Below are 15,417 nucleotides of genomic sequence, written 5' to 3' on the forward strand. Positions count from 1 at the left end.
TGGGGGAGCTCCAAGAAAACCATAGATAATTTAATATCACTTAGTTGAACATTTGAAAACTAATATCATTAACCATTTGGCAGAATGTACTGAACATACGGAAAAAATTGAGGTATACAGCTTTAAAGCAAATGCAAACAATGAGAATTATTTTAACCACAGAAAAACATTTATGGAAGCAAAAAATTATAATCATAGTATATTTCTTAGCTCTTCAGAGAACAATATTTATATAATCATAATACTGATTAAACTAAAATTATGCCATGATGATTTGGAGGAAAGAGGAGGATGGGAAGCGGACAGTATTAGAAAAGAGCTAAATCCTCAACTACCAGGGCAGAGGGACAGAAAATGTTTAAAATTGATAAATCAAGATACATATCTTTAAAGCTGAATATATTTTTTAAAATATATAGATTATTTATTTATTTTTAAATTTATTTACTTATTTATTTATTTATTTTTGGCTGCGCTGGGTCTCCGTTGCTGCGCGCAGGCTTTCTCTAGTTGCGGTGAGCGGGGACTACTCTTCATTGTGGCGCGTGGGCTTCTCATTGCAGTGGCTTCTCTTGTTAGGGAGCACGGGCTCTAGGCGCGTGGGCTTCAGTAGTTGTGGCACACGGACTCAGTAGTTGTGGCTCGCGGGCTCTAGAGCGCAGGCTCAGTAGTTGTGGCACACGGGCTTAGTTGCTCCGTGGCATGTGGGATCTTCCCAGACCAGGGCTCGAACCCGTGTCCCCTGCATTGGCAGGCGGATTCTTAACCACTGCGCCACCAGGGAAGTCCCTAAAATATATAGATTATTTAGAATATAATTTTCCAAGAAGCAGAAGGAGTGAAGCAATGACTGTTACTCTTCTTTTAAGCATTTTGGTGACGTTTGATGTTTTAAATCTGTATATATGTTACTTAAGAATTAAAAATAACTTTAAAGAAATGAATATAAAAAATTACAAAATAAATTGCATCTACCATAAAATAATTATTACCATTTATTCAGCACATATTAATAGTGCAGGAGATACCAAACACATATCACCCCATTCATTGCTCATAACAACTCTCATTTTTAGGATAACAAAATTCATTTTTAAAAAGTCTCATTCTCTTAATTCTTGTTCATGAATGAGAGCACATCCAAATGAAATAACAGCAAATATAGCTCCCCACAACATACACTTAAAAACCCAACTTAATAGCAAACTTGTTTTCTATACCACTATTATTTATAAAAAACATATTAAAAATTTGGCATTGGACTTTGTACATTTTTTGAAGAGATACATTTTTGAAGTATTTTCAACTTACAAAAAATAGTCTCCTGCTTTCATTGATCTCTTCTTTCCTCTTTCCTCTTTTTTTTTTCATTTCTATTTCATATAATGAATTCTGTTGCTTTATTTCCTCAGCATCCTTTTCTTCCTCTTTTCTCCTTCTCTCTTCTTCCTCTTCATGTTCCTTTATTCTGAAGAAGAAAACATAATTATAACTGAGAGCGACGCAGAAAAATAGAATATATTTTAAAGAAATGAATTAGATTCTTACCTGGGATGATTTGAAGCTGTAAAGGAGAACTTGTGGATTTCTTTTGGGACAAGAACAGATAGGTAAAGAGCAGTGATTAAAACCAAATCCAGAGGGCTTCCCTGGTGGCGCAGTGGTTGAGAATCTGCCTGCCAATGCAGGGGACACGGGTTCGAGCCCTGGTCTGGGAAGATCCCACATGCCGCGGAGCAGCTAAGCCCGTGAGCCACAACTACTGAGCCTGCGCATCTGGAGCCTGTGCTCCGCAACAAGAGAGGCCGCGACAGTGAAAGGCCCGCGCACCGCGATGAAGAGTGGCCCCCGCTTGCCGCAACTGGAGAGAGCCCTCGCACAGAAACGAAGACCCAACACAGCCAAAAATAAATAAATAAATAAATAAATTTATAAAAAAAACCAAATCCAGGGACTTCCCTGGTGGTCCAGTGGGTAAGATTCTGCGCTTCCAATGCAGGAGGCCTGGGTTCTGGGAAGTAGAGCCCACATGCATGCTGCAACTCAGAAGCCTGCGTGCCGCAACTAAGAGGTCCGCATGCCACAACTAAAGATCCCACGTGCCACAACTAAGACCTGGCACAGCCAAAATAAATTAAAAAATAGGGGCTTCCCTGGTGGCGCAGTGGTTGAGAATCTGCCTGCCAATGCAGGGACACGGGTTCGAGCCGTGGTCTGGGAGGATCCCACATGCCGCGGAGCAACTAAGCCCATGTGCCACAACTACTGAGCCTGCGCGTCTGGAGCCTGTGCTCGGCAACAAGAGAGGCCGCAATGGTGAGAGGCCCGCGCACCGCGATGAAGAGTGGCCCCCGCTTGCCGCGACTAGAGAAAGCCCTCGCACAGAAACGAAGACCCAACACAGCCAAAAATAAATAAATAAAAAATTAAATAAATAAATAAATAAATAAAAATAACAAATAAAAAAAATTAATTAATTATGTTTTTAAAAAAGGACATAGGAACCAATTGCAATGTATGAACCTTACTTGGAATCTGATTCAAACAAATAAATTGTAGAAAAAAATTTTTTTAAATACAAAAACAAATCCAATCTTGGTTAACCCAGGATTGCCAATATCTTCCTTTCTTCAAAATTTGTTTCATTCCTCACCAAAATTAAGTCCTAAAGTAGATTCAAATGTTCCTTTCCTTTAGAAAGAACCAGTTAACTGAATGACAGACAGTATGCTGAAATGGTGACATTATTTTACAGAAAAGTCCCTAATCCCTACTGCTTTTCAATTTCAGCACTAGAAGATGCTATCTAAGCTATGGGTCTGGCCTCTCAGGAGATGGGGTCTGATGGAAGAAGGGCAACAACTTCCTTACCCAGCTGGCCACTTTGGTTGTTATCCTTTCTCTAGCCAACACTAACTACTGATGCCTTCTGAACGGTTAGTCATTAAATGCTGGTTGTCTCACAGGGCTTATGAGTGAGTTCTTCAGAGATCCCGGAGCAGTGTCCTCACTGCAGAGCTCTGATCTGCATTTAGCTCCAGCTCTACCTCTACAACCCACACCCCCCCAACCCCACCACCATCACAACCAGGAGCATCCACCATCAGTAGTTTATTGCAGACTCTCCGCGCCCGTATCTGGCAGTCAATCCTCAGCATACTGGCAAAACAACTCAAGCCCCCACCCCCACCCCACCCCCCCCCCCCCCCCCCCCCCCCCCCGGTATCTTTGTCTATGCGCCCACGCATCCCCCGTCAGCCAATCAACACGTGTGCAGGCTGCTCCTCTGGTGCTATCAGTTGTCTCCAGTTCTTTTTCTTCCTGAACAGGTGGGTACAGAGTGGGTAAACAACCCATTTAAATAGACAAAAAGACTGAGGAGTAAACCTTTCTTTCATATGCACCCAATCAAAACATTTTTTTCTTGGCTTCAGGGAGGGGGGAAAATTCCCTTCCCTGTGCCACAGAGGACTCTACAGTTAAGTGAGCCAGTAAGTTCACTTTGGAATTATTAAGCCAATTCAGAACAGGTGAGTAAGCAGCCACTTAGAGTCACAGTCAGTCTCTTTAGGAGGAGCTAAGAAAAAAGTCACTGTTGGCCACAGCTAAATCAACTTTATGATTGCCCTAAAAATACTAGGTTTTCAAATTTTTATTTATTTGTTTAGTTTGTTAGAACTATTTAATAGTATACCAATCTCTTAGAAGCAAATTCACGTCAATAATCAAGATTTAAAGGACATTATAAAAAGAGATGTATCTAATTTTGAGAAAGTTTTTGAAGTTTTAAAATTGCTACTTTAAGGGAAAACAAGATATAAAACATTTGCAATTTTAACATTCCTTAGCAAATCTGGAAATCACTAACATTATACCTATACACGTATTGGACAATTCATTGTTTTAGCCAAAAAAAAATTTACCTATTCTGAGAGTGAATAAGAAAAAAATGTCTCTAGTGTCAGTGAAGAGATAATATTGACAGGGATTTATATAACTATTAAATAAAGACTGTCAGTAAAGACTTTTACCTTAGTTTGGGTAGACTACTCAACTATCTGCCGTAAGTTTAGCTTAATGCAAAGTCAACATTTTGAAGGAAATCCGAGATCCTCTAGTTCAGGGAAGAAATACATAACATTTATATCTTTACTTCTAACACCCATGACCGTAGCAGACATCAATAATCAATTCAAAACAAAAATCAATGCAAAAATCTTGGTCCTGCTCAACCCAATGAACTGGCAGCCTCTGCCAAACCGTCAGAGCAGAATTTGTCATGAAACCTCTTTGCTACCCCTGATTCACATTCTGAAGCTCCCAAATCTGTATTGATCTAGCCCAGATCTGACTTGACTTTATATAGATGTTACATAGAACTCCTATAAAAGTGGAAGGGACCCCTACCCAAAATGTGGTTCAGGAGACCCTCCACACACCAAGAGAATTTGAGAGAAAGTATTATCACATAAGGGACTCCCAACAGAGCTATGTAGGCATAAGTAGGTCTGGATTGACTTGGGCAAAGCAGAGGAAGTGAGTTTGGGTTTTTATTGTGACTAAGGGGTGAAACTGGGGAAAAGCTCCTGTGCACAGGAGATTTAAATTTCCTACTGGCAACAAAGGAAGAGGCAAGCCCAGGGGCCTTCTTATTAGCCTGTCCAGATGTGAGGCCAAAGGGGAAGGGAGGGTGGGGTTTAACAAGAAGTCAGCAGCCCAACATCAAAAATGAGGTCGCTATTACCATAGACATGCTTGATTCTTGAAGAGACAACCCAAGAGGCATCACCACCTGACTATTCTAATATATAGGTACATTCACTATGTCTAAAAGCAAATTCATCCTCCTCCTCTTCTAAACTGATCCTTTTGGTCTCTTGTCCTTATCTTGGTGAACAGTACCAACTTCTTTTCTGTTGCCTATTCTAAAGACTTAAGAATCACACTTAACACTTCTGTAATCTTGAGACCTCTCATTCATTTGTTTAACAACTATTTATTGAATTTCTTCTACAATCATGAAACAGACAAACGTGGTTCCTGACCTCAAGAAGCTTACATTCCAGTGGGGAAGACAGGCAAAAACAAAGAAACAAAAGCAAGTAAATAGAAAAATAATGTAATTACAAATCCAGGTAAGTCTTGTAAAGAAAATAACAGAACAAGGGACTTCCCTGGTAGTCCAGTGGTAAAGAATCATCCGCCTTCCAATGCAGGGGATGCGGGTTCGATCCCTGGTAGGGGAACTAAGATCCCACATGCCACGGGGCAACTAAGCCCGCACGCCACAACTACTGAGCTCACACGCCTCAACAAGAGAGCCCGCATGGCGCAAACTACAAAGCCCACCTGCTCTGGAACCCGTGCGCCACAACTAGAGAGAGAAAACCTGCACGCCTCAACTAGGGAGAAACCCGCGTGCTGCAACGAAGAGCCCATGCGTTGCAACAAAAGATCCCGTGAGCCACAACTAAGACCTGATGCAGCCAAAAAAATAAAGAAAATAAATAAATAAAATTTTTAAAAAATATACATATAAAAGAAAATAACAGGACAAGAAAAAGAATAACAATTGAGTTATTTATTTTACATAACAGAGAGAGCTGTTTAGACAGAGCTGTTCCCTAAGACAAAGAAGACTTCTTTGAGCTGGTGAGAAGCCCACAGATGAAGAACGGGAGGGTAAAATTCCAGACAGAAGAAAAAGCATGTGAAAAGGCCATGTGGCAAGCAATGATCTGACAGGAGCCTGAGGCCTGGAAGATCAGGGTAATGGAGGTATAATAACTAAGGAGAAAGAGTGGTGGGAAAGGAGTTTGAGAAGTAGATGAGGCCCTTTGACACAAGGCCTTGCCAGAGATAGTGGAGTTTCCGTTTTATCTTAAATGAATGGAAAGTCACTGAAATGTTTTAGGTAGGAGAATAATAAGATCAATTTTCATTTTAATAAAATCTCTCTGGGTGATGAAAGGAGAAGGGATTAGGAAGAGAGAATAGGAGGCCAGTTAAGAGGTTGATGCAATAATCCATGGGATATGAGGGTGGCTTGGACTAAGATGACAGCAATAAATTCAAGATTTGTTTTGGAGAAAAAAATCAACATGAATTGCTGATAGATTTGACTTGGGAAATAAAGGAAAATAAAGATGGATTCCTATGTTTCTGGTTTGAACAACTGACTGGTAAGGATGCCACTAGAAAGTCCACTGTGGGTGTGGAGAATCAATAATTCTGTGTTAGACATTTTAAATCTGAGGTACCTAAGAGATATCCAAATGGAGATGTCTTAAAGGTGGTGAGATATGTGAAACTGGGACTTAAGGGAGAGTCTGGACTAGAGTGACAAATTTGGAAGTTACAAGATTTAGGATGGCTTTTAATCAGTAGGAATAAATAAGATCACTTAAACCGTCTTCTCTTATCCAGGAGAAAGTGATGCAAGCTGTCCTATGATGATTTTTCCTTTTCTTGGGAAGGTGATGAGATTAACAGTAACTGAGTTGTTCTTGAGCAAGGTCTATGGGCCTCTTCCTAGAGAAAGGCTTACCTATCAATAGAAGGAAATAGAATTATTCCTTGTCTATACTCTTAAGTGTCTTTTCAATAATTATGTTTAAGGCTGTTGGTCAAAATCCCTCTTTGGGGGGATTTTGGTGTCACTAGAGTCCCTTATTTGCCCTGTCCTCATCATGCCCACTGTGAGTCACAGGCAGACTCTTATACTGCTCAAAGACCACCCCAATCTCCAGGCCTGCAGCCTAGAGATTGTTTAATAAGCATGTGAAAAATCTCACTTTCAGGTACAGGGCCTGCAGCTGTACAGGGTGTTTTAGTCATCTATTGCTGAGTAACTAATTACCCCTAAATGTAGTGGCTTAAAACAATAAACATTTATTATCTCATACCATTTCTGAGATTCAGGAAGCTGAGAGTGGCCTAGCTGGGTTGTCCTCAAGAGATTACAGTCAAGATGTTGGAGCTGTAATCATATGAAGGCTTGACAGAGTCTGGAGAACCAATTTTCACATATCCATTGGCAGGAGGCCTCAGCTCCTTGCCACATGGACCTCTCCACAGAGCTTCTTGAGTATCTTACAACATGGCACTTAGCTTCCCCAGAATGAGCAATCCAAGAGAGATGCCAAGGAGAAAGCCACAATGCCTTTTATATCCTAATCTCACGATGTCACACACCATTACTTCTACCTCATTCTATTCTTTGGAAATGAGTTACTATGTATGGCTCACACTCAAGAGGGAAAGGAATTAGGCTCTCTGAAGGGAGGGATATCAAATAGTGTGTGGATATATTTTAAATCACCACCAGATGACACCTGGATAGCACTTGGTAATACAGTTAGTAGGGCATGCAAAAGAGTCTTGCCTCTTGGAACCTGCAATTCCCATTTCTTAGGGACTAAAAGAATTAAAATTTGGTCTCTGCTCAAAGAGGAGAGTCATTCCAAATTTTGGGAGACCTTAAGACACATGGCCTACAAGGCACATCATGATCTGGCTCTTGCCTGTCTCTCCGATCTCATCTTTAACATTGCCCTTAGTCCTCTGTATTACAGCCATCTTGTAGTTATTCAAATCCACCATATTCTGTCTCACCTGTGGGCTTTCACCCATGTTATTTCCTCTGCTTAAAATACTTTTACATCCCTTACTCTTTGCATGACTTATTCTTACTCATTCTTCAGAATTAAGTACAGGAGCTGATCTCTTCTGAAAAGCCTTCTCTAGACGGAATCAGTTGTCCATTTTATATGCTTCCAGACACTCTGTATATATATTTCCCAAAATATTTACTATCATAGTCTAATTATTTGTTCCATATCTATACCCTCCTCCCCAGATTGTAAACTTCTTAAGGAAAGAGGACTATTGTATTCATCTTTGTATTCTCAGTGACTAGAATAGCGGATGGCAAACATTGTTCAATAAATGTCTGTAACAATGAATGATGATTGAATGAATAAATAAATAGCCTCTCTTGAAATTTTGCACCAGAATAAACTCTTATTATTCAAGAAAAGGGGAAAAAAATCCTCTTCTTCTCCTCCATTTTCTACCATATAGTCCTCTGTTTCCACTCAGGTTAATACCAGTGCTATGATTCCAATTTTACTTTTGTCCTAAAGAGGCTTTTTATTGGCTCATCACCATTCCTAACAATATTTTAAAGTAACATGCATTCTGAGTTGTATATAACTGACACATGCATCAACATTCAACAGAATACAACATGGTGATAATTTTGTAATTGAATTTTTTGTTTGTTTTGTTTTTTTACTTTTTGGCCACACCATGTGGCATGCAGGATCTTAGTTCCCCGACCAGGGGTCAAACCCGTGCTCCTACAGTGGAAGCACAGAGTCTTAACAGTTGGACCATCAGGGAAGGCCCTGAATGTTTCTTTTTTCTTTTTTTTTTAGATTTTAATGTCAGCTTTATTGAGATATAATTTTCACACCATAAAATTCACCCCTTAAAGTGTACAATTCAGTTGTTTTTAGAACATTTATAGATATTTTCAACCATCACCACTATCTAAATTTGAGAATCTTTTCATCATCCCAAAAAGAGACCCTGTATTACTCACCATTGTGCCCTCTTCCAGCTGCTAACAACCACTACTCTACTTTCTATGAATGTTTCTTAATAAATTTAAGATGTAGAACTTCTGGAACCAAACTGGCAAACCAAGCTCACATGTCAAATATCCTTCCCCTCCTAATTCCCCACAGTGCAACCAATGGAATGGGGAAAATTCTATAACACTACTAGAAACTAAAGCAAGGTGTTACCCACATACCTGAATTTTCAAGAAATTTTAGGGAAAAATAGGGCAGTTGAGAATGCAGTGAGAATAAGTAACACTTGGCCACCATTCGCAAAGACAGAGCTCACTGTGAAGAGTAAGTAAAGGAATTTATGTTGACCTCAGAGCCTAATGGAATATCTGCTAGACTACACTGAAGATACTCCAAAGAAACAACTAAAACAAATCCTAAACTGCTTGAACCTCCACCCTATTGCCAAAGACCACATGAAAAGGGATCCTGTGGCCCAAACACAGCCCACATACAAAGGCTATAAGTGGGAGGATGTCCTGTAGGTTTTAGCATTGGCCAGATAGCTTGCTATCAGGCTGCTACTTGTAATTACACCTGAGCTGCAACAGCCAATATAAGAAGAGAGATTTCTCAAGGGTGAATCACTGGTCAAATATTTGCCTCTCTCTGCCAACAGCTCTGTCCCTAACTTGCACAAACCCTTGGGTCTCTACACCACCAAAGAAAAAACTTACAATAAATCCAGCATTTCCCTTCTCTTTTTACTAAGGGTTAAAAGAAATGAAGAATACATAATTTGGCAACACATGTATCCTGAGAATTGATGTCTATGCCACTTAAACATTTGTGATTTTGACAAATAAACATATATATACAAAAACCAAAACCTTTTTTTCATAGTAATGACAAAAGACAGATTTGAGCACATAAAAATATTTTCTAAATACTGAAAACCATTCAGAAAAGGTGACACAAATCTGAGATATGTCATATATAAAAACCACTTATTAATCACTTTTTAATTAATCCCTGATAAACGTACATTTCAGTATGAAACAACTTACACAGAAGAACAAAGGAGTAACCAATTCATGATAACAAAACCCAAAACAAATGAACATTTACACAAAAGAAAATGTACTGCCTTACTAGAAACTAAGAGAAACGTAAATGAAAAGATATCAGTTCTTGTACATTAAATCAAAAAAAAAATACTATCAGAATTGGTTATAATATAAAGAAAAGTGTATCAGACATCATTAATGAATGCATACTTAAAACTTTCTCAAAGGGCAATTTGGCAGTATATCTCCAAATGTAAATCCAAGTCCATTTCAAGAAATCTATCCTACATAAATACATCTTCGCACAAAAGACATATGCTCAAGGATGTTCACTGCAGCATTGTTAGAAATGGGGCGGGGGAGTGGAATCCAAATTTCCCTCAGTAATAATGTAGTTAAATAAATCATGGTACATGTTTAGTATACAATATGATTATTTTAAAAGATGTGACAGGGCTTCCCTGGTGGCGCAGTGGTTGAGAATCCGACTGCCAATGCAGGGGACACAGGTTCGAGCCCTGGTCTGGGAAGATCCCACATGCCGCGGAGCAACTAGGCCCGTGAGCCACAACTACTGAGCCTGTGCGTCTGGAGCCTGTGCTCCGCAACGAGAGGCCACGATAGTGAGAGGCCCGCGCACCGCGATGAAGAGTGGACCCCGCTTGCCACAACTAGAGAAAGCCCTCGCACAGAAACAAAGACCCAACAGAGTCAAAAATAAATAAATAAATTTAAAAATATATATATATATATATATTTATTAAAAAAAAAAAGTCTGTATGGCTACATACCAAAACAATAACAAATTACTGTGTTGGATTAGGTTATTATTCAAAATGACTCTCTCACTCCCACTTCCATGGGAGTCCACTCCTCTGTCCCACAGATGTCAGCATGGTTACGTGACTTGCTTTAGACTCACGGTGGGCCAACTGTATTTCCTTGCCCTTTGACTTTGAGTTTAGCCATGTGCTTGCAAGCTTGGGCTCAATCTCTTGCATCTGTCAGTATCATGAGAAAAGTCTTCCCCAGGTGTTTGCTGTCCCTTCATCCTGGACCTCAGAATGAGGCCCACATGGAGCAGGATCAGAGCCTTTCTCACAGTAACAAGCAAACCCAGCCAGTCCTACAGTTTGAAGACAAGCTACCCAGCCAAGCCCAAACAACCCACAGATACATGAGAAATAAATGTTTACTGCTGAATGCCACTAGATTGTGTGGTTGTTTGTCATGCAACATTATTATAACAATGGTAACCAATATATTATCTCTGGGTAAGGTGGTAATAGTGATTTTAACCTCTTTCTTTTTATTTTTTCTACTTATTAGGTATATTAGCATATATTACTTTTATAATCAGAAAAAAAAGCTATATCCATTATGAGAAAAAGAGGAAAGTACAAAAAAGGTAATTTATGTATACATACTGTTTTAAATGATCTTTGCCAAGAGCCACTCTATCTCTGCGTTGTTTTTCTGCTTTTTCTTGTTCTTCTTTAAAAGCTTTTTCAACGTTGAGTTTCACTTGTTCCTCCCATTTTTTATCTGATTTTATTTTACTCTTTTGGAATTCAATCTGTGCATCACGTTCTTTCATAACTCTACTAAGAAGAAGTCCCGACTACAAAAAAAATTGCAATATTTTAAGAAAATAAAGTCTAATTATGTATAGATATGTTAAATATATATATATATATATAAAAATACAAGAAAACCCAAGTAGTACATGAAAGTTTTTCACTCTTTCTGTCTGGTAAAATTGATATTGCTTTGCATATTCGATGGCCTTTTTCCTTTCTCCTTGTTTGTGTATTGCTTCTTCCACATCAAGAATTTGTCTTTCTGCCTCTATTTCTTTATCACGTTTCTTTTTGGCTTCAAGTTTCTGTTCTTTCATCCCCTACAAAAAGACAAAAGCAGTAGTCTGTTTTCATTTTTCAACTTAACTTTACAAAATTAAACATATAATATGATAATTTGAGCTTTCCTTATGAGTCTTTATTGTATTTGCATATATCACTAACAAATATGAGGTTACACTTATGGGTTAATCTTTTTTTTTTTTTTAATTTATTTATTTATGGCTGTGTTGGGTCTTCGTTTCTGTGCGAGGGCTTTCTCTAGTTGTGGCAAGCGGGGGCCACTCTTCATCGCGGTTGAGCTAATCTTTAATTGAATTTTTTAGGTAGTTAACACATTTACATGGTTCAAAATCCATAATATTAAAAAAGTATATGGGGACTTCCCTGGTGGTCCAGTGGTTAAGACTCCATGCTTCCAATGCAGGGGGCACGGGTTCGATCCCTGGTCAGGGAACTAGGATCCCACATGCCGCATGGTGCAGCCAAAAAAACCAAAATATGTATGTGTATATATATATATATATATATATATATATATATATATAACTAACTAACTAACTTCCATCTGTAGTCTCTAAGATAACCACTATTAGTTTCTTGTATGTACTTCCATAGTTCCTTTCTATATTTAAGTAACAAATATATATATATATATTACTACTTGTGTTCCTTTAAAAAATCAACAATGGCATATTTTACATGTTCTTCTATACCCCTGAGGAGGTAGCCAACGTCCCACGTCAGAAGAAGTCTTTTTCTCCTTTATGGGTCACACTTCTTATGTCTTAAGAAAATCTTACTTACCTTGAATTCTTGAAGATATCCTATGATTTATTTTTAAAGTTTTACTGTTTCACTTTTCACATTTAGGTCTTAAATCCAGCTGAAATTCATTTTTGTATATTCTGTACCATAGGGATAAAATTTCATCTTGTCCATATGCCAATTATCTCAGTATCTGTTATTGAATCCCCATCTTTTCCCTTCTGATTTGCAATGACATTTCTAGCATATGTCAAGTTCCCATATACAACACAGGATTGTTTCTAGGCTCTCTCTGATGATGTATCATTTTGCGAATCTCTGTGCTTATAGTACAGTTTTTATTATTATATTTCCACTACATTTACTACATTTCTTTTTCTTCTTTAACACCCATGGAGGTGTAAAGTATTAGGTATACTGTGGTACTTCTGGAAGAAGAAAAAAACGGCGTGTATTCCACTCCCCATCTATTTATAGACCACGGGCTTTTCTAAAATCAAGTTTTTCAGAGTATAAATTACATATGCTCTTTTAGTGTACAGTTTTACAAATGCATAAAGTCACTTATAGAACAGTTCCATCCTCCCAAAACACTCCCTCATGCCCTGTTAGAATCAACTACCTGTACCCCCTGGCAACCACTGATCTGTTTTCTTTCCCTATAGGTTTTGCCTTTTCCAGAATGTCATATATTACATTGTATATATTACATATATGATATCAGTCATGATATAACTCTTCCCTCTTCTAGAAAAAAAAGAATTAATAAATTATGAACCCTGTTCCTAAAGCAAGGTAACACAAGCTTTCTGTGTCCCCTCCCAAACATAAATAATGTACATTGCAACAAAGTAAGGAAATATGCAATGTTGAAAAAAATAAAAGGTGAGAACTCTCTGAACAGATATTATGCTTCCACATAGTTTTAAAAATTCTACTAGAAAATAGGAGAAAATCCTGCCTCATAGTTCCTCAAAGGATATAGGAAAGTGTAGTGGGGGATGAGAACACCTTTTCTCAGCATTTTCCCCCAGGTGAGATAGTAAAAGGAGTTAGAGGACACCTCCCCACTTTGAAGTAGTTTCCCACTCATGTACGTGGAACTAAACTGCAGGTTACTGTACCTCTTAGGTAGAGAATCTTACAGAAGCACAAAGAAGGGCACAGCAAAGACATATGTAGTTCTAGAAAAAGATAGGAAGAGAGACAAATCAAAGGCAGATGAAAAGAAGCTGCCTTGATTCCTCAAGAAGCTCCTTGGTTCCTCAGTTTCAAATCCTGTGTTTTTGTGCAATCCTCCATCATAACAATAACCGGCATTACCCTGATACCCAAACCAGACAAAGACATTTCAAGAAAACTACAGACCAATATCCCCCATGAACACAGATGCAAAAATTAACATTTTAACAAATTGAATCCATCAAAAAGGTAATACGGGCTTCCCTGGTGGCGCAGTGGTTGGGAGTCTGCCTGCCAATGCAGAGGACGCGGGTTCGAGCCCTGGTCTGGGAGGATCCCACGTGCCGCGGAGCGACTGGGCCCGTGAGCCACAGCTGCTGAGCCTGCGCGTCTGGAGCCTGTGCTCCGCAGCAGGAGAGGCCGCGACGGTGAGAGGCCCGCGCGCCGCGATGAGGAGTGGCCCCTGCTTGCCACGGCTGGAGAGGGCCCTCGCACAGAAACGAAGACCCAACGCAGCCATAAATAGGTAAATAAATAAATAATTTAAAAAAAAAAAAAATTTAAAAAAAAAAAAAAAAAAAAGGTAATACGTCATGACCAGCAGACGTTTATCCCAGGAATGCAAGCTTGGTTCAATATTTGAAAATAATGAATGAAATACACCATATAACAAAATGAAAAATTAAAACTTCATGATTACCTCAATAGATATAAGCAAAAGAAAAGCACTTTAAAAATCTAACATCCATTCCTGTACAATAAGGCAAAAAGAAAAAAAAAAAGAGAAAGAACTAAAAGGCACCCGGATTGGAAAGAAGGAAGTAAAATTTGTAAAACTGTCTTTACCTTTTTTTTTGGCTGCGCTCTGCGGCATGAGAGATCTTAGTTCCCTGACCAGGGATGGAACCCGTGCCCCCCTGCAGTGGAAGCACGGAGTCTCAACCACTGAACTGCCAGAGAAGTCCCTGTCTTTACTTTCTGACATCATGATTGTCTATGTAGAAAATCTGACGGAATCTATAAAAAAGCTACTAGAACTAATAAGTGAGGTTAGCAGTGTTGCAAGATACAAGATCAACATAGAAAAAATTAACTGTATTTCTATAGCTAACAATGAATAACAAATTGAAATGTTAAAAAAATCATTTATAATACATAAAAATAGTAATTACTTAGGGATAAATATGAAAAAAAGATGAATAAGACCTATACCCTGAAAACTATAAAATATTGCTGACATAAATTAAATAAGACCTATACAAATGGAAGAAAAACACTGTTCATGGGTCAGAAGGCTCAATACTGTCAAAATGTAAATTCTCTCCAAACTGATCTAGAAATTCAACACAATCCCAAACAAAATCCCAGCTGGCTTTTTCGTAGAAATTGACAAGCTGATTCTAAAATTCATGTAGAAGCACAAAGGACCTAGAATAGCCAGAACAACTTTGAAAAAGAACAAAGTTGGAGGACTAATGCTATCTGATTTCAAGACTTAAGCTACAATTCTCAGATCAGTGTGTTATTGAAATAAAGATGGATGAATAGATCAATGGAACAGCAGAGTCCAGAAATTCCCCCTGCACATATATGGACAACCACATTTTCAACAAATGTGTAAAGGCAATTCAGTGGGGGAAAGAACAGTCTTTTCAACAAACTGTGCTGAAACAATTGGATAGTCATATGCAAAAAAATAAACATCAATCCATACTTCACTTCTAAACGTAGACGATATATATATATATATATATATATATATATATATATATATATATATATATATATATATAAATATATATATATATATATATATATATATAAAAGACCTAAAATTTTAAACTTAAACACAGAAGAAAATCTTTGTGATCTTGAGTTAGGCAAAAATTTCTTAGGTGAGTCACTAAAAGAATGATCCATACAAGAAAAATTGATAAACGGGACTTCATTAAATTAAAAACTCTG

At 38.3% G+C, this 15,417-nt stretch overlaps 1 protein-coding gene across 1 annotated transcript in view; it reads right to left on the minus strand.

Moving 5' to 3' along the window:
• The window catches only part of CCDC173 (coiled-coil domain containing 173), a 31,790-nt gene that overhangs the window by 13,264 nt on the left and 3,109 nt on the right, over positions 1–15,417 (minus strand). Inside the window, exons 3-5 of the mRNA XM_036858257.1 lie at positions 11,370–11,543; positions 11,071–11,264; positions 1,312–1,468 (exon numbers count right to left, since the gene is read on the minus strand). Coding sequence (XP_036714152.1) covers positions 1,312–1,468; positions 11,071–11,264; positions 11,370–11,543 — 525 coding nt within the window. The remainder of the gene's footprint in view (positions 1–1,311; positions 1,469–11,070; positions 11,265–11,369; positions 11,544–15,417) is intronic.

Source organism: Balaenoptera musculus, chromosome 7 (assembly GCF_009873245.2).
Source record: "Balaenoptera musculus isolate JJ_BM4_2016_0621 chromosome 7, mBalMus1.pri.v3, whole genome shotgun sequence".
In the NCBI taxonomy this organism is placed as follows: domain Eukaryota; kingdom Metazoa; phylum Chordata; class Mammalia; order Artiodactyla; family Balaenopteridae; genus Balaenoptera; species Balaenoptera musculus.